The sequence below is a fragment of the Macrosteles quadrilineatus genome, unplaced genomic scaffold (genome assembly GCF_028750875.1).
Source record: "Macrosteles quadrilineatus isolate MER2022 unplaced genomic scaffold, UCM_ALF_1.0 Scaffold_12__1_contigs__length_5162894, whole genome shotgun sequence".
In the NCBI taxonomy this organism is placed as follows: Eukaryota; Metazoa; Arthropoda; class Insecta; order Hemiptera; family Cicadellidae; genus Macrosteles; species Macrosteles quadrilineatus.
Window position 1 is genome coordinate 3,698,469 of NW_026542605.1, and position 26,963 is coordinate 3,725,431.

The 26,963-nt window shown below is 34.0% G+C and overlaps 1 protein-coding gene across 5 annotated transcripts in view; it reads right to left on the reverse strand.

Moving 5' to 3' along the window:
- Positions 1-14: 14 nt before the first annotated feature.
- Positions 15-26,963, reverse strand: part of LOC129004847 (protein phosphatase 1 regulatory subunit 12B-like) — an 82,546-nt gene continuing 55,597 nt past the window's right edge. For 4 of the 5 annotated variants that reach the window (XM_054433513.1, XM_054433511.1, XM_054433512.1 and 1 more), the window contains 7 exons: positions 25,817-25,926; positions 24,614-24,685; positions 6,606-6,695; positions 4,743-4,847; positions 4,184-4,270; positions 3,451-3,555; positions 15-2,306 (listed from right to left, as the gene is read on the reverse strand). In XM_054433513.1, the coding sequence (XP_054289488.1) occupies positions 3,451-3,555; positions 4,184-4,270; positions 4,743-4,847; positions 6,606-6,695; positions 24,614-24,685; positions 25,817-25,926 (569 nt within the window). In that variant the 3' untranslated portion in view covers positions 15-2,306. The remainder of the gene's footprint in view (positions 2,307-3,450; positions 3,556-4,183; positions 4,271-4,742; positions 4,848-6,605; positions 6,696-24,613; positions 24,686-25,816; positions 25,927-26,963) is intronic. The other variant, XM_054433509.1, reaches the window with a different exon arrangement.

Consider the following 26,963-nt stretch of genomic DNA (forward strand, 5'->3'; position numbering starts at 1 on the left):
AAGGAAGATGCATATTAAACAAATCTCGACTTTTATTTGCATATTGAAATAACAAAGCCACATAAAATTTACTAAAACTCTTAATTTTACAAGATATACAATAATATAGACAAAGAGTTTTCAACTTATATGAAGCAAAAGGCACATCGTTTTAACCTTAAAAGATACCGGTGTAAAAAAAGATAACCGGCAGAAATACAACAGTAAAGAATTTAAATATCAGACATCTATTTGTACAAGAATTTATTAAAATGGTGTGAAATGTTTTAACGAGTGCTATTTGCAAACTTGCTATACAAGTTTAACAATAGTTTTAAGACGAGTATTGCACTAAGATGTACAAAAAAAGTCCCTCATAACCCCAAATAGTCTTAACTGTTGTATCTATCTACAATCGAACAGGTATAAAACCTAAGGACTAGAAAATAAACATTTACTTTGGACCTACAAATACACACAAAAGCTTAAAATGAAAAATAAAACGAATACAAACACAGAATAATTTAACGAAATAATAAAACTATTGTATAGAATAAATTAAACCATAATTATTACCCATGTTCTGTCATTTTACTCTTGTTCCTACTAGCTGCTGTGTTTTAACACTAAAACCTAGTTTTTGCTCCTCATTTTCATAACATGCAATAAATGTTTATTTGCTGGTGTTCCCTGTTCTATAACATAAAGAGATTTAAATTATAGTTTCACATTAAATAAATTTTGGATAATAACAAAATGTACGTTTATACATTTTTTAAATAGATACCAGTAACAGATGAAACTAATATTTTAGGCTGATACTTGGTTATAAAGATAAACCTTATTGTCCATACGTTTAAAATGTACTAAACATATTATTCAATGTTATTGGAAGATTGTGCACAATGCTATTATTTACAAAAATTGATCAGGTCTATCAAAATTCAACAACCACATTTTATGGACGACACCTAACTTTCATGCAATGGGCTATAATTTAGAAATATTTAAGTGTGAAGAATAAGTTGAACTTTTAAATTATGAAGATGTTAGTTTAATATTCTGATATGTAAAACAGCTAAAGAACTATACATGTTATTTTTCACTTATATACAACTGATACTTCAGTGATGTTCTTATGAAGTCGCTTGGAGGGAAATCTCAAGTACCTAGTACCATGAACTTATAGATCAAAAATAAAAATTAGACCTTAAAAAAATAGTTTTTAAAGATATTGGGATATGTCACTGTTCAAAATTGTGTAGTTAGCTTGAAATAGTAATTTGTATAGTCTCTGTTAAAGTGCACATTGTATGTGGAAGAGAAAACTATTAAGATGATAAAATCACCAAAGCTTCACAATCAACGTCTCTTGTTGGTTTCCAATGTATTTTAACAAGATCAGTGAGTGTGAAGGTAGTTTGCTAGTTTGTAATTATATTTTTTCAATGTAGATAGTTAAGGCTATTATAACACTACTTATTTAATCCAAATAATACAGAGGACTAGTAAAAACAATAAAAACATGTTATGTTGAACCCAGAACAAAGTTTTTGGAGAATAGTATTTCAAATTTTGCTTTCTGCTCAAAATATATAATTGAATTAATAATGAAAAATTGGAAACTCCATCTCTTTTCAATATAGCTGTTCATTTTTTGTGTGATCATCAACCAGTTAAGGAGCAAAAAACATAATAAACATTTTTAATAGAATAGATTCATAAATGATATTTTATCAAAGCTAATGTGTTTATATTTTGACCAGTTAATCATACCATAATTCTACAGAGAGCTACAGGAATGATTTAAAATTTGAATTAAAGCTAGTTAAATATTTAAATGCTGGTGAAATGCTTCAAGCCAATAACTGAATTTTTCATTGTTAATCATACACTACTTTTAAAATCACAGAATTAATACGTAGTTTTTCCTCTAATCTTTGACTAACGAACCAATTAATTGTTTTGGTTTGTGATATTTTATATCACACTGATATGAAGACACTGTGGTAGTCACTGGCCTTATGTAATAATTTTTATATAAAAATTAATAAACAAATGTATACATGTATGTAGTACTAAACTCTCATAGGAAACTATATACAACGTTTGGTAACGGCCATGGACCTAACCGGCCCGAACGATGCCAGGTATTCAATAAACATAATAGCAATTAGACTATAATAAATAAATAAAACCGAGCAAAGGGAAAATACGAGTTGTCGTGTTGGTACCACCCATCACTTGGATAACTTGCTGATCACCCTTATTAAAGCTCCATTCTCATCCTTCAGCTTCTGATTTTCACATTTCAGCTTTTCAATTAGCTGCAAAAAAACAACAACAAATTTTAGAAGAATTAATAGAGAGCAGCGTATCCTACATAAATTAGGATTATTTGCATTTACCAAAATTGTTATGTGTAATATTATTGTATGATGATGAGAAAATTATCTCCCCACTTCTTCATTTCATCTTATAATTGAGAATATTCCAAAGACAATCCATTTTGGTGAAAATGCATCCACCAAACAATAATATAAATTGCACCCTTGTGGTAAGTTGATAATGATTTATAGGAAACTAGATGATTCCTTTCTCTGCATTGTCAAACAAAACCTATGAGGTAAGGCAATTTTGAATTACCCTTGGTTTTAAGAAGAAAATAGTGTTGTAGGGTTATTACAGACGCACCTGTGTAAAATTTTGGCTTGTTTCAGTGGCACGACTAATAGGGTATGTGTTAAAGATTTGAAATAGTCACAATAATACAAGTCAATTATTGTGTCTAGTTCAAGACATAATTATCAATCTTATCAAAAAGATCTTGGATAAGACCTTTCTATTTGTTGTTTGTATGCTATTAGAATATTTATTTCTACACAAATTCACATTTTATTAGTAAGCTTCACATCTATAACAGATGACTCATAGATAACTGAGCTATTGACATCAAACTGTACCTGATGAGTGAATAATTATCACCCAAAAGAGTTGAAAGCTTTATATATATACAGCCATCACAGACAACACTCAAAGATTAGTTTGCTAGTTTATAAAAACAATCAAGTATAGAAAACCAGACTTGTACAATAGTTTCGAGGAACTATCGAGACTTACTCAAGTGTTAATGAAGACAAAACAGAAAGAAACAACAAACATACTTAAAACTGAGGAAAATACACAAAAGTCGCCTAAATATGTACAAATAAGAATGTAGTACTAGTTAGATACAAAAACTATAAACTGAAACATGGGCTATCCAGGAAGAAGTACTAAAGATTCTAACTATGCATGAAAAAAAACAAAATCAACGTAAAAGTGTATGGACAACATCGTGGAAACTGAACACAGTTAGCACCGTGGGACGGACACAAGGGCGTGTTAACGGAGATTAATTGCAAAAGATCCCATTCAGAACAGAAACGCAAGCCGGGATGATTGCGATGGACCATGCACCGAGCTCTTTACCTATTTGCCGACATTCGCAGAGGCAGTAAGTTTGGACACAACACGAGTCAACGCTCGGTTTTCCGCTCGCAATCTTTCGTTTTCTGCTTTGAGCTTTTGTAATTGCTGGAATGACAGGAAAATAATTAGAAGACAGACGAGCAAAGTTCTATATCTCCATCACTGTTGAAGCTATTGACATTAGGTTAGTTGGGATCTATTTGGTTAAGTTTTTTGAGATATTTTGTATGTGGTTGGGGGGCAAAACATACTGTTATTATTGAGGGTTTAGAACAAATTGTAAAACTGATTTTCTTACTGCACCAGCCTTCGGTGGGTCAGCACAAGTTATTTTTAACAACATCCCTAACTCATCAGTTAAAAATTTTTCAGTGTATATATTTGTGTGTGTATTTAATCTATTTGAAGTACTGTTTAACTAATAAATTACTATTTTAGTTAAAAGGAAACAACAAAGTAAATAATCTTAACATTAAAAACACTTTGTTATCAACACTCATTAAAAAGCTAATGCAATTCTAGTATTGTCATGGCAAAATATTTTTTCCTATTTTAATACAAGTTTTACATTGGCCAGGAAATGCAATTCTTTGACACTATAGTTGAATAATCATTGTATAGTTCCATTCAAAATATAAAACTGCTGCAAATGTTATTAATTGGTTAACACAACAATATTATATTGGGGAAAAAAATTTATTGCATTAAAAAAAGTTTAACCATTGAAATTTACCTTGAGTTCTTCTTCCATTTCGGAAAGCTTCCTCTCCAAAGCTCGCCTTTCACGCTTTTCCATTTCTGACATGGAATTTTTTCCAGGCTGGAAAATAAATTGATAATAATATGTACTCAGGACATTAAATAAAAACAAACCGAGATAGCCAAAACTACTAGCTAAACTATCTTTACAAGAACAACTTTTCTTTCTAGATTAGGATTTTACTGTTACGATAGAAAAAAACCTATACATAAGAATGAATGTATATACAATAAGAAGAAAAAAGAGGAGGATTAAATTCAGTTTTGTAAATCTGGTCACATTTTATTTTATATATCGACCAATATATGAAAGGTATTTCAAACTTATCAAAGCCTTTTAGATTTAATGAGTTTTTCTAGCCACATATTTCCAGTTTTATAAGATTAGATGGCAATGTTCAAATTGCAGGTATTAAATTTATGAAAACAAAGTGCCATGAAAAATTGTTGGCAACAAAAAGGGCTTTTACCTAGGCTTTTGGGGAAACTTTGTTTTAGCCATATAATCAAGAGCATAATAAAACATTACTTACAGAAGCATTTTTTTCTGCTTGCGTTTTGGATTCCTTGAGATCTTCTTCTGTTTTTTTCAATTTCTCCCTTAACCTTTCATTTTCTTGCTGAGATTCTTCATAAAGCTACAAAAACGATTCAAAAATGTAAAGAACAGTATTTACACACTACACATATAACACAGGCATAGTTAATTAGATCATTTTAAACAAGAAAAACACATACAGTAGCCTCCCTCTTATCCGGACCGAGGCCAGTCCGGATGACGGTTTTTTCGGTTAAACCTACGTCCTCAAACACTCGTTAAAACGGAATGTTGAAATGCATACTGTTTACAGTATTTGACTTAAATTTAGGAAAGCATTATATTTAGACACGTCATCACCAAATCTTTCCAACAAGAACAGTCGTTTCAGTACCGCCCACTTCCTGCCGATCTAGTCCGATCTAGTCTAGATGTGCTGATAAACACCCGCCGAGTGTAGTCCCGTTAAAAGGTGTCCGGATAAGAGGGAGTCTACTGTATAGGAACCTAAAGAACTGCATTCATGATATAAAACATTTATTTTGTTACTGCTAGGGTGTCATGAACCAATCATACATTTTTATTAACCATTGTTTTGGGTATTTTGTAAATATAAGACTTGTACGAGGGGTGTTTTTCTTCAACCTCAGATCGCTCCGTGCAGACGCTACGCGGGCATGCACTGTAGGCGACTGCGCAGCTCTCGCACTACACACTCCGCCATTGTTGACATTCAGGCATCAGTCGGCTTTGTGCTACAACCACGTAAACATGTCCGTCATTATTGATGCTCTCGCCAATTATAAATGAAGTGTGATTAGTAGTAGTGATTTAGAGTGTGAGAAGTGTGATTCGTTTTCTACAGGCTGAAGGCCATAGTGCTGCAGAAATCCATAGGAGAATGTGTCGTGTGTATGGGGGAAACTTCATGAGTGATGGTGTTGTGCTGAACGGTGTCAACAATTTAAAGATGGCCGTAATGATGTGCATGATGGAGGAGGCCAAGGATGCAAATTGTCGCTTCAGATGACCTGGTTCAACAAGTTGACAGAATGGCTAATGAAAACCTCAGATCACCATTTATTATTGCTTTGTCTATGGAATTTCAAGAAGTTTCAATGTCTGTTTTGTACTCTATTGTTACTGAACGGTTAGGCTACAAAAAAACTTTGAGCTCGTTGGGTCCCAAAAATGTTGACGGACTGCCACAAAACTTGACAAATGGTGTCAGCTTTGGAGTTCCTTGAGCGTTGTCATGATGAAGGAGACAACTTTTTGAAATCAATTGTGACAGGGGATGAAACCGGATTTATTATTACATGACGGAAACAAAAAAAGGTAATTTCCACTATGCTCTAAAATGGCTTACATGCCTAGGGGATGAAACCGGATTGAATATTACATGACGGAAACCAAAAAAGGAATTTCCACTATGCTCTAAAATGGCTTACATGCCTAGGGGATGAAACCGGATTCAATATTACATGACGGAAACAAAAAAAGGAATTTCCACTATGCTCTAAAATGGCTTACATGCCTAAAAACTTCTGAACTGTTTTAGGTAATCTAACAATGGCATTAAATGTAACAGAGTTCTTTTTATTTTGACACTAAAGAAATGGTGCACTATGAGTTAGCAGAAAAGAAAAAATAATGTTAGATCGAATAATATTTTGGACATGATGAAAACTGACATTATTTCTATATGTTGTTATCTAATAAAATAGCCCAAGAAAAGATTACATTACATAAAAAACCAATATATGAAAATGAGCTAGTATTCATAATTTTTGTTGTAAATTGTCCACAAATTAATTCAAGCGCAATATGAATATTACACAGTGTTGGCGAATATTACCTTCTTATAATCAATCTCTCCATTGGCAGTTGCTTCACCATCGGTTGATGAACTTAGCCTTGAAGATCTGCCTGACCTCTCGGTTCCACTCTGCAACACAATCCATTGACTCAGTTCAACATGTTTGTACCTTATAATCAATTATTGATACATTTTTATTCTGACGATTTAACAAAATCTACATAAAAACCTACAACAATTAGGGGAGGGACTGACATTTATGGTAAATGGTGGAGAGGAGGGTCTTGAAAGGTTTTAATCCCGACATATCTATTTCTGGATATCAATCACTGACAATAGAGTTCAAGTAAGTCGGCGCTAAAATTGATCATCTACGTTGATAACCCACATCACAGGAATATTGGTTGCAAATACACCTGAAGTTTGAATATCAATAAGTACTGTAACCAGATGTGCGATCAAGTTGCTGTGTGCGATCAACATTTTGTGTGGCAAATCCTTGACTTTGGAAGTAGCCTTTCCTGGAGGTGGAATCGGGCGAGTACCCGTAAGCTCATGGGGACACTCTAGGGTAACGTAACTTTCCGCAGTGTGAGGGCAACGGCTGGGCGCACTCCATCACCCAATCCCTGTCTGTCTCTGAGCCCGGAAGGTATGGTTATCTAGAGTGTGGGGGGTTCTCCCTGGAACCTCAATTGAGTTAAGGGTGTCGCCACCTTTGGTGGATAGGTTCATCCGGGTGGGTCCCACTTCTATACCTGCCTCCTTTTGGGAAACCCTGATGGCCTGGCAGTGATGTTGGGCTGGATGGGCAAATGAAGTAGATCGGGTGCTGGGGTCAAGCCCGCTGGGGATATCTGGGGATCTATCGCCCTGGTTATCTCTAGTTTCCCAGTAAATGGGTAGGCCTCGATCGGGTAGTGGTGCAAATAGGTGGTTGGGGTCCCAGCTGACGGTCCCCTTCCTCCTGGCTTTGATGGCGGGTTCTGCCTGTCAGGGATTAGATAGGTCCTGAGTGTTGCTCTGTATCCCTGGTTAGGATTGAGGGGCAACCCTCTTTCCGATGGGTCATTTGCCGTTTGGCAGCCGATGAGCTTGATGGCCTTAAGTCATCCACCCCATGGTGTGTTCAGGGTTGGTGCGTAAGCTCCGGCCTACGCCATGGGGCCCGGGTTAAGGATAACTAGGTACCGGGTAGTCGTTCGGGAGCCTTGGTTCTTTCGACAAAAATGAAAAATGAAAAAAAAATGTAACCAGATGTGGATGAGATTGGTTTCTTGGTTAATGTCACAGACAGATCATATTTATCAGTTTTAAGCATGATTTGGCAATAGAAATGTACTGAAATCTAGATTCAAAGGATGGTTAGAAAACATATTGTTCCAAACTGGTCAAAGAACGAATAAAGAAGTGGCTTTTCTGTAACCAATAGTAAACATGTTATCATGTTAATAAAATTTGGACCTCCTCCAAATAAACTTTAAAAATGCCAATGTAGTAAAAACACAATGAAAATTATGTAGGCCCTACATGAACATTTTCAGAAGTCAAGGTTTGTTTATTGCACACCATTTAGACCGATTTCCACGTCATGATTATGAATAACCATAAAAATATTGTTGCAAAAGAATAACTTCAAATCTTCTTTCTGATGAATTACTACAAACACACTAGTACTGAATTTGCTTGATAGGTTACCTAAACCTGGTAGATCGTTTACATTTAAACAAATATTTGTTGAAGTAAAATTTTATTTGAAATAGTCAAATAGTCTGATATGTGCTTTATTGTTTATGCTAGGACAACGGAAAATTTGAGGAAGGCCTTACAAAAACCCTTAAGTTTTGGATATTATGTTATAAAATATTGTTGTATTATATTTTTTGGTTTATGTATATTTGTTGGCTTAGGTATAAAACCATTCTACCTACTTCTGAGTTTGACAATAACAGATTTCTACTCTAAACCAAGCTATTAAATTGTAGACTAATTACTAAATTCAACAGCAAAAAGTGGTAAAATAGATAAACCTACCGTAATCAACTGTATATAAAATTAAAATTGATCCTTTAAGCACTTCTAGCAAAATTGTGTGCAAAATTACCTTAAACTGACAATGTAAGAGATACCCCTAAAATGAAATGAAACCTTGAGGTGTGTGTGTAGCACCTCATTTTAAGTGAAAGAAATCATTGCAAAATCCAGATGGCTTAAACTTAATCCAAGAACAAACCATGACAATTACTATAACATTTTCAGAGAACTATGGTAATATTATGCCAATCAAAGATGGACAAATCATACAAATTTCCTAAAGATATTTTAAAGATAACTATAAGCACACATATTGTTGCCTATACATATTTCTTAACTAAGATCCACACCACAGACCATCAACAAATAATTTCACAAAAAAGCTCAAACTTAAAAAATCTACACACAAATTATTGATTTTGAGAAAAAAATCTTACAGCGTAACCTTCGGAAGTGTCACTCCTGAGTGAGACTGCCGAGGAAGACCTTGACTTGGCTGTGAGTGGTGACGGCTGATGTCTGTTGAAGCTGTTGGAACGACTAGTCACCTGTCGGGAACTGCCCGATGACTGACGAGTTTTAGAGAATGATGAGTTGGGGGAAGTAGTTCTCATGGAATATGTTGGTGAAGCAGTCCTACCGTTTCCACTTGATTGCAACAGATTGTTTAAGTAAGAGCTAGAATATGAGTTCGGAGACGAAGACAACTTAGAGGACGAGGACGATAAGTTATACGTGCTCGAAGACGGTACCATGAGTCCGCCATAGCCGGACGTTGTTCCACCATAGGTGCTGTATGGAGAATGGTTTGAGTATGGAGAACTATACGAAGACGATGCATAGGGGGAACTGTTGAGGTAGGGAGATGAGGAAGACCCGTAGTTAGATGATGAACCGTAGTTGGATGATCCATAGTTGGATGATCCATAATTCGATGACGGCCCATAATTTGATGATGACGACCCATAATTTGAGGATGAGGGCCCATAGTTTGAGAGGTAGTTTGAGGATGCACCTTGCGCGGCGTACAAACTCCTGGGACGCGAAGAGGGACGTCGCGCGGAGCGATCATGCTGGTGGTAGCTCGACATGCTGTCAATCCACGACTGAGGCACGACGCTGCGTTGAGAGGTAAAAATACACCTGGCACACTGCCCTGCCTGCCCCACGCTCCCACACACACTAACACACACACACTCACACACACGCACAGCGACAACAAACAAGCTGTTCACTATACAGTTAATGACTCTTTGTAATAAAATGCAAAATTTGTAAAAATATAAATTTTAAACGGATGTTTAATGTAGACTATTGTAACTTAAAATTAAATTTATTACACACTTTTACTAGATTCTGAGAGAGAGACCTTCTATTACAGTAATTATATGTTATTTGTGATAGGCCCCAAACACCAAAACCTAACAAACTAAGTATAGTACAAATTAAGGAGTTACACTTATTATTTACTATACGAATTGATACATTCAGTGTTGCAAATTGTAACCACAAAAAATATAAACTTCTTAATCACCATTTCATGAAAAAATGAATCATTAAATTTCAGGAATAAACCACTTACGATTCCCGACCAAAATAATAAATGTCATTTAGACCTTAGCCAATTATGCAAGATAAGACAACACTTGTGCTAATGTTTTGTTGTTATTGTCGATGTTCTTGGAATACAAGAGGGCAAAAATGTTGGCAACGCTGTTTGAATGTCCACTAACAAATCTTCTTGATGTACGACCATCGCCTACACATAATTAAGCACACACTTGTCTTGCAAGGTTCAAATCACGTATAACAGAGACAGAACTGTCGAGACCAACTCTGATGCCAGTAACAGCAGTGATTCTGGGATCACAACACACCTGTCTAATTTCTTGCCTATTGGACGCAGCAGATTGCTACGTAAAGAAGAATCCATAAACACTAAAGATGACAAAGAACATCTCTTAGAATCCTTCCATTATAAATATCGCTACACACAAAGAAAGTCACAAATCTGAATACAAATAAGAAGAAAGAATAGGTAACAGAATTAATTTTAAGTTTCTAAGTACATTTCCCATATTTTCTACCCTGGGTATAAATTTAAAAAAATGCATAAAATTTTCACACTAAAAACACTGAGGCTTAAAATTAATAGCAAGTGGTAAGCACATGTTTTTTCACCACACTATGATGTTTTTAGCTGTTTAACATACGTTAATTGGTGGCTGAAAGCTACATTTTGCTGGCCATGCCAGCTGTCATCGTCATTTGGGGACCGAACAGGTTTTTACATCCCTAGGGCAGCAAAATGAGCTGCCCGCTTACTTTCTTAAAACATGAATGCATATTAAATACACAATGAGTATCCATAGAATAGATCGAATTGTTTTATTGTCACCGTTGCCTAGCAACTATTTATTATTATTTTAGCTGATTCCTCAAATTATTTCTTCACATAACCTTAAAGTTGTAGTTGTGTTGACTATCAGAGTGCATTATTATTGTGGTGAATAGTGAAATAAGGTATAGTGTGGTGAAAAATAGCGTTCGTACCATGGACCGAAATGGTTTTGCAGCTCTTGATCGTTTCTCAACTTCGTCTCAACTTAGAAATATACTATTTTATGTCATTAGGAAAATACTCCTAATAAGAATTAGGTATTATGTAAATTTTGATTTATTTAATTCACACCGCTTACCAAATTGTTTTGGTTATTCTAGGTAGTGAGGTAAAATATATTCTTTTACATACGACAATGCTTCCTCACAAAAATTATATGAACCATAAAACACTAAACTATGTGACATTAGAAAATTTAAATGATTTTACAAGAAAATTATCACATATTTACTGAATAAATAATTGAAAATAATGAACATGCTGTGTAATTAAATTTAACCTATCCATATTACTTAGGCTAATGAAATTACAATTATTTAATAATTAATCTAATGACAAGTAGTTCAAGAATAATTATAGATTGAAATACTAACAAAAAAATCAAGAGAAATACACGAATGGACAAGTGTTGATGCAATCATGGTCCAAGCTAGAACTGAAATGATTCTATTTCTTATCTCAGTGATATAGATTGAACAAAACATTCATTAGTATCCATAAAGAAACACACACTTTTGGCTAGTTGGCAGCCTAAAAAAAACTTCTTTGATAACCTAATTCCATGATAAAAATTTGGATAAATTGAATAATGATAGTTATTTTTTACTAGCATGATAACTGATTTAAATTAAGGGAAAAACTCATTGTATTGGCTATTAAAAATACAATAATGCATTCTTTATTCTTTTATTTATTCTAACCAATATAATCCAATATATTTATTCTATTGTAATAGATTTGGATATCACAGTCAGTGATCCAGTTAATTATTTGTATAATTTATGTAAACAACAAAAGATAATATTTAAGTTTACATTTCAGATTAATATAAAATAAAATATTCAACAGAGCTGAAATTTCATCATTTTTTTGTTCTGGAGTTTTTCTATTCCCTCTGTTTCTCTCATTCTGATTTTAAATTCATCTCCTAATATGTTTACATCATATTAATTAATCAATTTTTAAATTTTTACTAACTTATTTATTTATTTTGGACAACGTTTCCACTACAAGGAGATTTGTATCCTAGTCTTGTTAACTCACCTCTGTTCTCTATCTACAAGAAAATAACATTAGGAGAATTTAAGTTTGGTTTTGACTGATACAACAGAAATACAATAATGTATCAAACATCCAATCAAGAGTAGAAAAATTAATAGGCAGAATGAGAACATAAAAACAAATAATGGACGGCAACGTACTCAATGATTTGTTAATTCTATTGTTATTAAACGAAAAGAGGAAAACTTTGTGAAGACGTACAAGATGGGCATAGAAAGGGGAAATGAGGAGTCCAAAAATATCCCAACACCTGGATCCACTGGTACACACACTGTTTTAAACACTTTTGCAAGTAAGGTTGAAAGGATTCCTCACATTGCTCATTGCTTTTCTCAATTATCTCCCCAAAATGGAGTCCCCATTAATAAAGAAACTGCATAAAAAAATCTTAGAAAAAAAACATTACAAAACGTAATACAATCAGATCGACAGTAGATTATCGTTAGCTTAAAGAAGGTGTTAAAGTGCGAAATAAAAAAATACTATTGAAAATTACTAATGGTGTTAAAGTCAAAATTTTAATTATTCTGACACATTCATGGAGCTAGGCTTTTTCCCAATCAATGGCGTTAACTCGGATCTCTTCTCATATTAAAACAAAAAAAAATCCTTGAATGATTTAAAAGCCAGTAAAGACTTGTTGCAAATCATCAGGAACTTAAATGAAATTAGCCCTGAATTGTCAGAAACACTTTACAACAAAAGTTCATGCATGCATTAGTTTAGTTCTAAATATGACCCAAGTTTCTGACAGCAAAGAAGTAAAACACTAATGCAAGTGCTTCTCAGAAGCCGGGTTTTAAGAAAGGCAACTGAACTCAACAATACGCTTAAAGCAATAAAGGGAACCAACAATTGATGTAAGAGCCAAACTGGCTCTAACGTTCGGGTCTATTATTAGCGAGTGACTATAACCTCACTGACAGATTTTAGAACAAAATCCAAACAGAAGCATCGACAAAATATCACGCTTCAGAAATATCACCGAGAGGAATTCAGTTAGGGACGTTTGTATTTGAAATTTGGATTTATGTTCTTTGTCGAGTTCCATGGCCATGTTTTCTATATCTCACACGGAAGTTGCCAAGAGTTTGGAGTGTTTTCAAAATGTCAGAAGCTTGATTAATTTCGGTCTAATTTTGGAACGCAAACAAATTTACAAGTGAAAGAGTGAGAAGTTGGGGTTTCAATTAAAAATACTTATTTACTCGCTGAATATAATAATTTTGAGTAATATTACAACTTAATCTGAACAAGTAGGCTACTGATATAAAGTAATTGAAAACTAATTTTTACTTTTACGAGTTCTTGGAGACTTGCTGCCATCTTAGATATTTTCACACAGCTGCTGAAGAGTTATTTATCATCCAAAAATATTTGTTCGGACACCAAAGTGATTACAATTTAAATATATGTGAGATTAAGACATTTTCCTTGAAGTTTTGAATTGTTATCCAAAGGAGTCCATGGAAGCTAATGGCCATCTTGGATTTGCCTGCCATAAGAGCAGCAATTTTGAATTTCAAATAATGTTTATTTCAAACAACCGCTGAAGAGTTAGTTACCATCTCAATATATTTTTTCAAATACCAAAGTGATTGTAATTTAAATATCTAGGGCACTGTGGGATTAGAAATTTCTTTGTAGTTTTTAAATTCTTTTATGAGTGATAACGTCTAGGATACAAGGACTCATAAGGTTTAAGTTAGCTTAAAATAATTAAAAAGACAATTTACACCAAATTTAAATCAAATTACAAATACTGACAATGTTTCCAATATTTGAGTTACCAAATTTTGTTGATATCTTGTTGTGAGAAGAAGGGTTATATGACCAGCTAAAAATTTAAAATAAAATTTGTTGCCAGTAAAATTAAAAATATTTAATCCCTTTATTTTAAGAACCTAGCTATGATTTAGTTGAGCACCTATAACTCTTAACAGGTTCTTGAGATAAAACTACGTTCAATAAAGGATTACATTATTTGTTATTGGTATTAAAACCTTAACAAAATTACTTCAAAATAGTGTGGCATTTAATCAAATGTTTTCATTCTAGTTATCAGTAACATTTTATAATCCCTATTCACAATTAAGCCTCAGTTAAGTAAAGAAGTATTTTATTAGTTTATGGTATTAAGTTAAGATATCAGTATCACTACTTTTTCATCTGTATTGAATTTAAAGAAATTACCTATGTTCTTTCAAATTTAATAACAGTTATGGAAAATCAAGTTTTTATAACATAACCAATAAAAATAATTAAAAACATGATTTATCACATTTAAAGAAAAAATGTGGATTACAAAGTGTGGTGGTTTTGACTCTGCTTTCAACTAGAGAACAGTCTGACCTACACAAACCCAGTCGTAGTTGGAATCACACACAACAAAGTGTCTAGACATCAAAACATCAACATAAATGCAAATATCCAGTATCCAATTAATCTATTATTAAAATGTATTATTAATAATAATATTATTAATATTTTTTCCCACAATTACCTAACAATGTACATGTTCTCTCACTGATTTGAGAAAGCAAAGTGGCCAATTCGCTCATCAGTGAGACAATGTTAACATTGTCTCACTCTAATTACTTTGTCTCACTCCAGATTTGCAACGTGAAGGCACGAAATAGTGAGCACGTAACATGCAGACAAGGTCGTATGCGCGCGAAATACGTTGGCAGCACTGGCTGTAAATCAGCTGGTCAGCTGTTGTGCTGTTGTTGATCGTGTTGATCATTAAATGTCATATTAAAAGTTCACTTCTGTGTAAAAATATGTCACCTTTCTTTACTAATTTATTTGTTTTATTGTAACTGTAGGAAAAATGTAATGTGCAACTCGAGTGCAAAGTGCAATTGCCTCACTCGAGAAACCATTCCTCACTCGCCTATGGCTCGTGAGTAAGGATTTCTCTCGAGTGAGTCAATTGCTTACTTTGCTCACTAGTTGCACAAATAACTATTATTTTAGGTATTTAAACAATCTAAGTTTTTAAAAGTTAAAAACAGTTTGATATACTTGACATTGAGTACAAAACTGTTTGTCAATTCTAAAAAGCAATAACTACTCCATTAATTACCCACCTATTTACCTACAGTAAAAAAGTGTTCCTACAGTTAGAGAGTTTGTATATTTACCGCAATAATTTATGCATTTGTTATTGGTTACTTGTGTTTTGCTTCTAATATGTCTTATATTTCTCAAATTCTACGAGTAAAGTTTTGAAAGTGTTATCTTTACTTTACTTTATTTGTTTACCATTTGCACACAATTGACTCTTACAATACACCAGGTATCGTTCCTGTTCTCATTCAAATGTCATAGGGCTAGGAATCTAGTGCTCTCCTGCTAACAACAGTCGAGCGCCTCACTTTCCAACACTTCTCAACAGCCAATCACTTTCCCTGCCGGAATTCTTCCTCCTATGTATATCTGTCCACAAACGTTTTTATAGCACCCACTACAGTGCAGGAAATAAAGTCAGCTGTTATTAATTTTTAAAAAAATCTACAGGTTTTGATGGCATTAGTATCAGTTTTTTTAAACATATAATTGATGAAACCTCTCTGGTTTTAGTATACATATTTAATACGAGTTTCAACAATGGTATTTTTCCAGAGACACTTAAATTAAATTTATTTGTATCCATTTAGAAAAAAAAATTCTTTTACATTATAAAATCTCAGACGAATCAGCTTACTTTCATTTTTTTTCCCCAAAGTACTCGAGAAGCTCATGACGACTTTGCACTTATCAACTCAAGATTGCAATATGCCTTGCCATGTTGGGGAGGAACTTACAAAACCTTACTAAATAGATTAAGAACAACACAAAACTTTTTTATGCAGATAATTTTGAAACAACCTAAAAGAACAAGTTCATTTCCACTCTATCAACAGTTAAAAGTTTTTCCCATACAACACCTTTTTGTTTTCAAAGTTCTTAGACTGTTTTTGTTCGAAGTGGAAATAGACTTAACGTCATACCAAATATTACACGTACATACATTACCAATAATACTCTGAAACTACCCAAAGTAAATAAAGCTATTTTTTGCCACTCTTTAATATCTAGGGCCAAAATACTATAATTATCTACCACTTCAAATAAAGAATAGTTTGAATTTATTAAAGCAGTTTAGCAAAGCAACAATAACTTGGCTATCTTCTCAGCAGGACATAAATTATGTCAATAATATTCTGTTATAATAACCTTCATTGTTTATAAATACCGTACCAGATGTCAGAGAATCGCCATCAGATGCACAGTTCAATCTAAATCCAATGTTTTATAACAGATGCTAGACTATAAACTACAATTCATTTTAGCGGATAAGTTAGTATAAACAAACTGGTTACACTACTGGATCAAGTAGCCAGTCATATTTCTCTACATCTTATGTATTGTTATATTATTTTTTTTTATGGGAAATGAACTTCATTCATTCACTTAAGTGCAGTTCCCCGTCATAACCAGGTGTTAGGATATTTTTAGAACCTCCCACTCAGAAGTTAATTACCACCACTTGGACAAAACTACTCATCTACTTCACTTCTATAAATCGCTTGGTCTACGTCAGCGCTCATTACTTTTTGCAGTTTTAAATAGGATCACCTATATTTAGGGTTAATTTTTCAAAGAATTAATTGCCATCTGCTTCATCGAGGAGGGTTTTCACAGTAATTTATCAGTCCAGGGTTCTGTTCAAATTCTCATCATATGTTTTGCACGTCAAATGTTTTATTTAAAAATAAAAATTCAAATTTTACAACTCTTGGTATAACAAACTAAATACTTATATTTTTCTGGCAACACATATTTTTATTATTTTCAAACCAATGATTTCTACTCTTTTAATATACAGGGTGGCTGAAAAATAACTTGCACCCCCCCTTAAGTTTTCAACCATTTGAGATATTTGAAATCGGTTTGCGGCAACCTTCTTAGATATGAGGGGCTACAATAATTATGGTCAGTTTTGAAAATTTTGCCCTTAGGGGTAGCGGGGGTAGGGGTAGCTCAAAATTTTCAAATGACAAGTATAGTCGAGTTTGGTATCATTTTACAGGTCTTGACAAAACATAAACATTGACATAAAGAAAACCAAAATCGGCTCACTAATAACAAAATGGCGCCCTAAAACGTTTCAAATCCAAATAACTAAGAGGGTGTCAAAAAAATTAACTTGCACCCTCTTTATACTCCGCGCCAAAGCTGGTGGCGGCTGAGGGATTAGGACGGCCAGGTCGGTGAGCAGGTCCGACCTATGTAGTCCTACCTGGCGGTCCTAATCAAATCCCTCAGCCGCCACCAGCTTTGGCGCGGAGTATAGCTTTTTAACTATTTGAGATATTTGAAATCGGTTTGCGGCAACTTGTTTGGATACAAAGGGCTACAATAATTATGGTCAGTTTTGAAAATTTCCCTTAGGGGTAGCGGGGGTAGAGGGTAGCTCAAAATTTTCAAATAGTAAGTATAGTCGAGTTTGGTATCATTTTACAGGTCTTGACAAATAGGAAACATAAACATTGACATAAAGAAAACCAAAATCGGACCATTAATAACAAAATGGCAGCTAAAAATGATTGAGGCAATGGTTATTTAAAGTAATTTTGAACTGCCATTTTGTTGTTAATGGTCCGATTTCTATTTTCTTTATGTTAATTGTTATGTTTCGTCAGGACCTACAAAATGATACCAAACTAGACTATACTTGCTATTTGAAAATTTTGAGCTACCCTCTACCCCCGTTACCCCTAAGGGCAAAATTTTCAAAACTAACCATAATTATTGTAGCCCTTTGTATCCAAACAAGTTGCCGCAAACCGATTTCAAATATCTCAAATAGTTAAAAAGCTAAAGTGGGTGCAAGTTAATTTTTTTGCCACCCTCTTAGTTATTTGGATTTGAAACGTTTTAGGGCGCCATTTTGTTATTAGTGAGCCGATTTTGGTTTTCTTTATGTCAATGTTTATGTTTTGTCAAGACCTGTAAAATGATACCAAACTCGACTATACTTGTCATTTGAAAATTTTGAGCTATCCCCTACCCCCTGCTACCCCTAAGGGCAAAATTTTCAAAACTGACCATAATTATTGTAGCTTCTCATATCTAAGAAGGTTGCCGCAAACTGATTTCAAATATCTCAAATAATTGAAAAGTTACTAACACTACCTAGTAGTTCTAGTTACTAGTTAGTTAGTTGAAGGGTTCAAGTTATTTTTCAGCCACCCTGTATATTTGAGTAGTTTATTACAGAACCTAATCCCAAAAGAATACTAAAATTATCAACAAACTAATAAACGTGAGCTTGAAAATGCATTGATTTATGATTGAGCAACAATCGTAAATTAATACTTATTTATCACTTGTTGAATAACTACAGTTGCAAAAGTCAGACAATGGTAAAAATTAACAAGGAAGATAATTTTAAACTTGAACTGAATCCCCTCTAAATTAAATGTTGTCAGACTCGGTTCTTTAGTGTGTCATATGCAAGTACCAGAAACAACACCTAAATGACAATGTAGTTTATATGATTTTTTATTGAACTATTAAGATTATCTCATATGATGTTAAATGTAAGTAACAACAAAGTAAGCATAGGTCGGTTACGGCTGAGCTTTTGGTTCACATCACTTCACAACTCGTCTATTCGTGGCAATGACACGGTAACCTCATTAGCCACCAGTTCCAATACCCGTGATGTCCATTTAAAATTAGCCGTGCCACTGCCAGTGCTTTTGGCTTTTTCACAATTCCACGCAAAAGGGCAAACATAAACACCCAATTTATTTTACCTTCCTGGTTTGGTTATTTTACAATAATTTTGAATTGCAAGTTAAACTTTCCAAACAATAATGAACATTATTTGTTTAATGTCGCAACCGCAAAAGCATTTTTACAGTAAAATAAAGGTATTTAATTGTTTTTGTTATTTTATCACCATAGGCCTAGTAGTAGTAGTTTGTGTTCTTTTTTTTTAAGAGAACAGTATAAATAAAACATTGGTCTTGTAACCATCTAACTTCAACGTATTGTAATAAAGCATCATAATCAATAGCTAAATGATAGATGAAAAATGGTAACCGGTTCAGAAATTAACCCTCATCAGGACCTATTACAATCTTTTTATTTGTTAAATATAATTAAAATTCAATTTCCAGTTTAAAAAATTGTTAATACGAAAATAATAAGAATATTCTGAGGTAAAAAACATGGAGAAAAGTTGTTATTTCCCTACAGTAATAGCTTATTCCCTATATGAAAAATGCACCAACAAATGTCATAATACCAGGTGTTTTAGACAGAGGTTTACAACTAAATGGACGTGAGGTTCTAGGCAATAGGCCCTACATTGAGAATTTGTTAATACTGTATTCTGACTGATTTTTTGTAGCTTCAAGCTTCAACACAGTTAAGATATGGCTAGAGTTTCCCCAAAGTAACAATCTGTACTTCAACAAACTTTGAAAAAAGACAAACAACCTGATCTTACATACGATTGGGGGCACAAACTCTCTGAGTCGTCTAATCTATACTTATTTAATACGCAAGCAGGTTTTTTGTGACAATTACTCCTCCGAAACTACTGAACCGATTGACATGTTTTTGGTGTCATTGGAAAGAGCGTAACGTGAAGTTGTGCAGGAAACTTTCTTTTTTGGGAAATAATTAGAGAGTGGGGCCCTGGGGTCCTTTAAAGTTTCGTATTTATCCATAAGATTAACATGGGAAACAAAATTTGTTATGGAACTCCAGCTGTTGTCAGAAAAGTGAAATATTTATTGATGGTATCCATGGTAACAAAGAACAAACCCACAAAATTAAAAAAATGTAAACAAGCAGAACTAATTTTTTGTCAAATTTATTTTGATTTCACAATTCCACACAGCTGGTCCAAACATATTAAATACTGCATGATTATTAGAACAGGAACGGTATGGATCATAAACATAAATAAAATGTGTCACTCGCCTGAATGTAAACATTTAAAATTGATTAAATGGAACTGTCAAACTATATGTTAATGTCATTAGCATGGGATTCTTTCAGTTGCGTCATTTGTTGACCGAGTCTGTTCCAATATTTTTGAGCTGCTGTAATAATATTTTACAGGAAATAATTATTAGATAAATTCATGGATATAAGTAATAATTCAGATTCTTCAATCATTGCTGTTATTAAAACTGTGTATCCACAGCAAAGCTTTAGACTAAGCGAATTCCCATTTACCTGGCTTAATTCTAGAATGATATTCCCATGAAAATGGTCATTTTTTGTCCTATTTAAATAACATTAAGTTAATTTTAATATGAGTACTTAGGTTTGCTGCTACAGGGAAGGTAGGTGTGTTTTTGTTGAAATGTTGATAGCTTAGTATGATTGTTATTGGTTTGAAAATCCTGTAATACTTTACAATTGCTTGAATTCGAGCAAAATGTACACTAGTTAGAAATAATACTCTACACAGTTTTCGCCTCAAGTTACAAATATGGGTTGCCCAGCTTAGATAACAATCCAAATCTATAGCAAACGATTTAACACTTAATCTAAAAACGGTACTGAGTATTATCAGTGTTCCCACTGACACTAAACCAGTGCTTGGCTTCACACAGCAACTGTTTAGTGCAAAGAATTCATTTAAGGTATCATGACTATTCAAAAAATGCTAAATCAACCACCTAAATCAAAGAGGTAAAAGTCAGGCTCTTATCCAAGTCATTAATCATAATGAGAAAGAGATCAGGATCCAAAACCATACCCTGCGGCATTCCGCACAACACCTTACTCGCTGATGATAACACTCCCGCAACATCAACCTGCTGCTTGCGGTGAGATAAGTAAGATTTGAAAACATCAAGTTCTGTGTGCGCGCGGATGCCATAGTAGTCAGGTTATTTTAAGAGCAAACCATGAGGAACGCAATCAAATGCTATACCAGGGTTGCCTGAGTAAGAGAAGCTCCTTCAAAATAATTAAGGATGTGTTGCATTAAATATCAGGAAAATGAATTGTGAATATCTTACACATTACAAATGAGGACAGCTGTGAATTTTTCTGGAGTTAAATGTCAAAAGTTTATAATTAAAATGTTGATTTTTAATTTTTAGAGCTCAAATAGGTAATACAGTTAGTTTGGTAAGAAAAAAACTGCAATTAATTTGCACGGGATTAGCATTCATACAGTCAATAAAAACAGTGTGCAAGGTTTTTTACTCATTCCCAACATTTGATAAATTAACAACAAACCAATTTAATTGAAGTAAATTATAACATACACTAGGCCGAGGCAATGAACAAGGTTGCAAGTTTGATGCAACAATTACATAGACTCTGTGTGTCAGTCTAATCCTAAACCTGGTTGTGGTGTATAAAGAATTATAGATTTACTATAAATTAATTCATTGATTCAATGTCTGTGTTTCATGACAAGCATGTTGACTTGCCATATAATTATTTGTCTAGTTGATCAAAGGATACAATCGTTCAAATGTAAAAGACTAATATTCAATGGAAAAATAGCCATACTTTACAAACTTATTGAACTGACTTGACTAGCTTCTTTCCACGGAAATGTTAAGTTAAATAAATAGTTTTAAAACAGAAATGACACAGTGACAAAAATAGAGGTGTGCGGATAGTGAAATTTTATTTCGGATCTGATTCGGATCGGATAGTTGAGGCTCGGTTCGAATCGGATATCGGGAGGTTCGGATTCGGATATTTTCGGATTTGGATAGTTCGGCGCGGTTAATAATAAGCTGCATATGCATTTTTAACCTATAAAGCATACACTGTAAAGCTGTGTAAATAAACTTAAATGACGATTTTGAATTACAGAGTTTCAAATTAGCCACGTCCACAGTTTTCTCTCTCTTGAAAACCACAATTCACAACATTATTTTCAAAAGTTGGTTGCTTGAATTAAGTACACTAGCAGCCAAAATCTTCACACAACACTTTAGCTCAGCAGGACTGATGTCAAAACGTTTAGGCTTGTTTACTTGAGGTTATGTTTTAATGTTGTTTCCTGGTTCTCACAAGACAATGATTTCTATCTCAAGTTTATTTTCACATTGTATTTTCTTACGTTTTTGGAACTGATTATTGGCCTTAAGTGGCATTCTTGGGGTTTGCCAAGTATAGAAAACATCACTAATGCACTAAGCTGGGCTCTAGATTTGATGTTGTGGCAAGTTAATTAGGGCAATTAGGCTTTAAAACTCTGTAAAATGTGTGTATCCCTGAATTTATAAATTTCATTCAACACTTATTCACTGCCAAACATAATTCAGTAGAACCTTGATGAACCGAGAATTACACTAGCCTACAGCTTCATTACCCCAAGTAAAATACCAAGATAATTTTTAAAATTGTATTTGAATAGTATAATCTTAGTTTGTTAAAAATGGATTGTATATTCAACAATTATTGCAGTCCATTATTGTTATGCAGTATAGTCCGAAATTATTGTTTTTGATTTTTAACATCACAGTTCATTTGAAAAAATTAAAGTTGAAGCAGCCCAATGTCAAGTCATGATTGTGCAATAGTTTTTTACAAGCTTTCTCCAGACCACTGGGGAGGGTCGAGTCTGATAAGCCGTCTATTGTCTACCCCCAAGATGGTTCAACCCTCATTAGTGCCGCTCGGCTGCACTCAGTGGGGGACCCAATACCACAAATCAATCTTTTAAATGAATAAAAATATTTGGTAATAATTGTTTTATAGATTTTCACCTAGAAATTTCAATAAATTTTGTGTTAAATTTGACAAAAATCGGCCAATTTATTATTACAGTACCGATAAAGTACTGGTAATTAAATAATAGGTATAAATTAACCGATTTTCGTCAAGTTTTACCCCCTGCTGTGCGCTATGTCACAACAGCTGATAACGACATGGGTGATTAGTAACCATGGCAACTAGGCAACTTGTTGAATGCTGATGAAGGGAAACCCAAGAAATAAAAGAACAATGAGAAAGTATAATGACGTTATCTTTATACCCTTTTTACAATTGCTGTTATTGTTAATGTTATTATCTTTATGTAAGATTTTATGATTTTGTTTTATAGGTTTATAAAATAATTCTTTTTAACCACGGGAATATCAATTTATAGTTTATCGACGTGCTTCTCTTCTGAAACAGCAATACCAGATGCATAATAAAGGTCAATGACCTTAAATATCATGATTGTACAATATTGTATTTTGATGTTGAAATTCAAATCATGACAAAAGTTTGTATATTTCCCCTGGTCCCTACCATTTAATCATTCAATATACACAATCAATGCTAAATAATCGTGGTTAGTTGTAATTTTATTTTTGATTATTCATAGTTTCTACACAATAAGACAATACAAAGTCAAACCGGGCAATGAATAGGTACCCGAAAAACAACGTATCTTGTCCTTTGATTGGAATACCACTCGCCAGTCCTTTAGATTTAGGGAAGTAGTGCTGGTCTATATATAGCTTCAAGGTCGTAACCCACCCCTTCCCCCCTCACGGCCCACTCGACTTACTGTTGCTAGTTGCTACCCGTTACCCAGGCTCCTTTCGAGGTCAATGCCCAACCCCTCCCACCCTTCTATTGTGTTGCCTTCTATTGTTTCTATTCTGACTTTTTTCGGGAAACATTAAATGTATTGTTTACGTAACAGAACAGAAGTAGGCTAGATTTTTATACTTTAAAACAGTACTGTAAAAAAACTATTACACATAGCGCCCCTAGTATCAGGAGACATGCACGAGTTGTGAGTTCACCATAGTAGTTCTTTTCTGTTTTATGTCTGTTCGTTCCAGACGAATCTAATCGTAAAGCAAAGCAGCCGATAACGACGTTGATAACGACTATAAACTAGAAATCGGTATTGCATCATACGGCTTCTTTGTCCTTTGCTGTTACGTCGTCGTTGGAAACGTATTGCTGTAATTTTGTTCTGGGAAACTAATGATGGTTATGAAGATTTAGTTCTTCTGTCCAAAACATCAAAATATGTTGTCTATCCGAAAAAGTTGGATGTATAACGGATAGTGTCGGATATCAAACTTGGGCTCGGTTCGGATACGGATATCCGAACCGAACCGAATCCGACCCGATTTTTCAGATATCCGCACACCTCTAGACAAAAACCTATCTATTATCCACAAAACAACCTAACTACAAAATTGACTTTGACCTAGTTTACACCAAAGAACCTTTTAAGTGAGTTTGACTAGAGACAAATGGTTAACAATATTTTTTTTAATGGTTAGTGTTTACAGTAACTATAGGTTAATAAAGTACAAATACATTCACACAAAACACTGACCTCTGTATTGTTGACATGAACGTCTTCACCATCGACTCCACCAGCATTGTCCTGTCTGTCAGGATCAATCTCCTGAAACATTACATATTACCATGTAAGTTGTAAGTAATCCTTAGTAAAGATTCCAGAATGAAAATAACCCTACAACCATCTAGTGTTGTCAATCACTGAATTTTCATACTGTGTTGGTGTAAAACTTACTCAAATATGGAGTTAAAAACTAATAAAAAATTTTAAAATCTTTTTTGAGATTTTTGCTTACATCTATTGCGGTACTAGTACATTATAAAGCTGACTATTTAACTGGGTAAGATAACCAGTTAGTTATAGATCGATAAATCTATACTATTATAAAAAAGAGGTGGTGTCTGTGTGTGTGTATGGGAAAAGTAAACGCGAAAACTACTGGTCGGATCGGGCTGAAATTTGGCATGATGATAGCTCCCGATTAACATATAGGCATATTTTTATCCCAAAAATCCTTTCGGGCTCCGCCCCAGTGGCTCTGGAGTTTCCCATGTTAACCTTATGAGAAATGAAATTATTGAATCTTAACAGCTGTTTCAATTAAACAAGTTGGTTCTGTTCTGTGATGTTCAATAGCATTAAAGTTACAAGGATTACCAACAGGGTGCAGCACTAGCACTATTATTTCTTTTACATTTATGACAACAGCAAAAGGTGAGTGAGCGTAGCGAACGAACTTCAACCTGGAGGCGAGTGAGCGTAGTGAACGAGCTAACCTGAAGGCAAGTGAGCGTAGCGAACGAGCTAACCTGAAGGAAAGTGAGCGCAGCGAACGAGCTCCAACCTAAAGGTGAGTGAGCGTAGCGAACAAACTTCAAAAAGAACCTAAATTTCTTAAACCATGTCCTCACTCATAACTGCTATAAGCATTTGATACTTATATGCCAACCCCGTACGAAGGACGGGTACTCTGCTAGTTTAACTATAAATTGAATTGATACACAACTAGCTTATTCAAGAAAACTTATTCTTTGGAACTCTTTAATTGGGTAACATTGTATATCCACTCCATCTTCCTTAATGTATTCCTAGGCAATGTGCTTTTTCTTCCAAAATAAACTAACCTACTATGTGCTTTATGTATTATGCAATTCTAAAGAGGATAATAATAACTTTTGTGTATTTATCACTTTGGTTCACAAATGGATAAGGAATATGAATATGTCCGATACTTACATCCATGTCAACATGGACCACTCCTGTTGATCTTCTCTTGGGTCTTCTTCTTCGCTGGATCACAGCCTGGGTTGCCTGAGCGTTCCTGATGTCGTTTTCCTTGTCTTGATCTGTAACAAAGCAAATTATATCAAATCAGTTCTAATTACTTCCTACTCGAGTGGGTATAAACAGCCTTACATGTAGATCAAATATGCAATTTTATGAATACTGCAAGTTTGTGTGTATTTTTATTTATTTATTTATTTATTTTTTCTACTGTAACTTATTTTAATTTTTTTTATCTGGCTTGGTCACCACCAGTTTCAAATAGACAGAACAAAACACTGGCATCTGTTTCTGTCTACTAGCAGACATTGTTTTAAATTTATAATCCTGGTAATTTTATCTGAATGCTGTCTTTCATTTATTCTTTTTGTTATTTTATAATGAAGGAATCCCAACGGATTTAATTAATCGCAAGTGCAATAATATGTAGGGTAACAGTAAATGAAAATAGAGATTCTTTGTGTATAAAATTGTTCTTGAGTTTTGATAACCGGGAAATAGACCTTGAATCAGTGTTGTATATTGCTGGGAAACTTACATTTTTTAAATGAGCGTTTTCAGTCGAGACTCGGCACATGACCGACGCGCGTCTACTTGTCTATAGTAAAAATAAAAGTAGGCCTACTGTGTATTTATGTTTTATTCGTCATGTGTATAAGTGTACAGTTCGTGTATGTGTTTCAAAAACTCCAAGACGCACCTAATGGGGAAGCTCAAGACCTTTAGGACTGATGATGGCGATTTAATTTCGCCGAAATGCATCTCCTGTAATAGGATACATTAGGATCGACCAGCGGACACAGGTAATTTAGCCTTTTATTGATTGTCATACCGATCCGGAACAACAACAAACGACATAAAATGAAGTTATGTATAATAGTTTGGCCAGCATATCTGAAAATATGCAAACCAACTGCTGTTCTTTATATAAGAAGGTTTCAACTGATTACTATAAGATCCCCGTGCGTAGAACGGGTACACAGCTAGTTATGCATATTATTGTAATTAAGGCAGTGTTTATTTTTCCTCTTAGTCAGTCTGACACAAAGGACGTTTAGTAAAAAAAATAATATATCAAGTTCCTTTTCATGTATTTTGG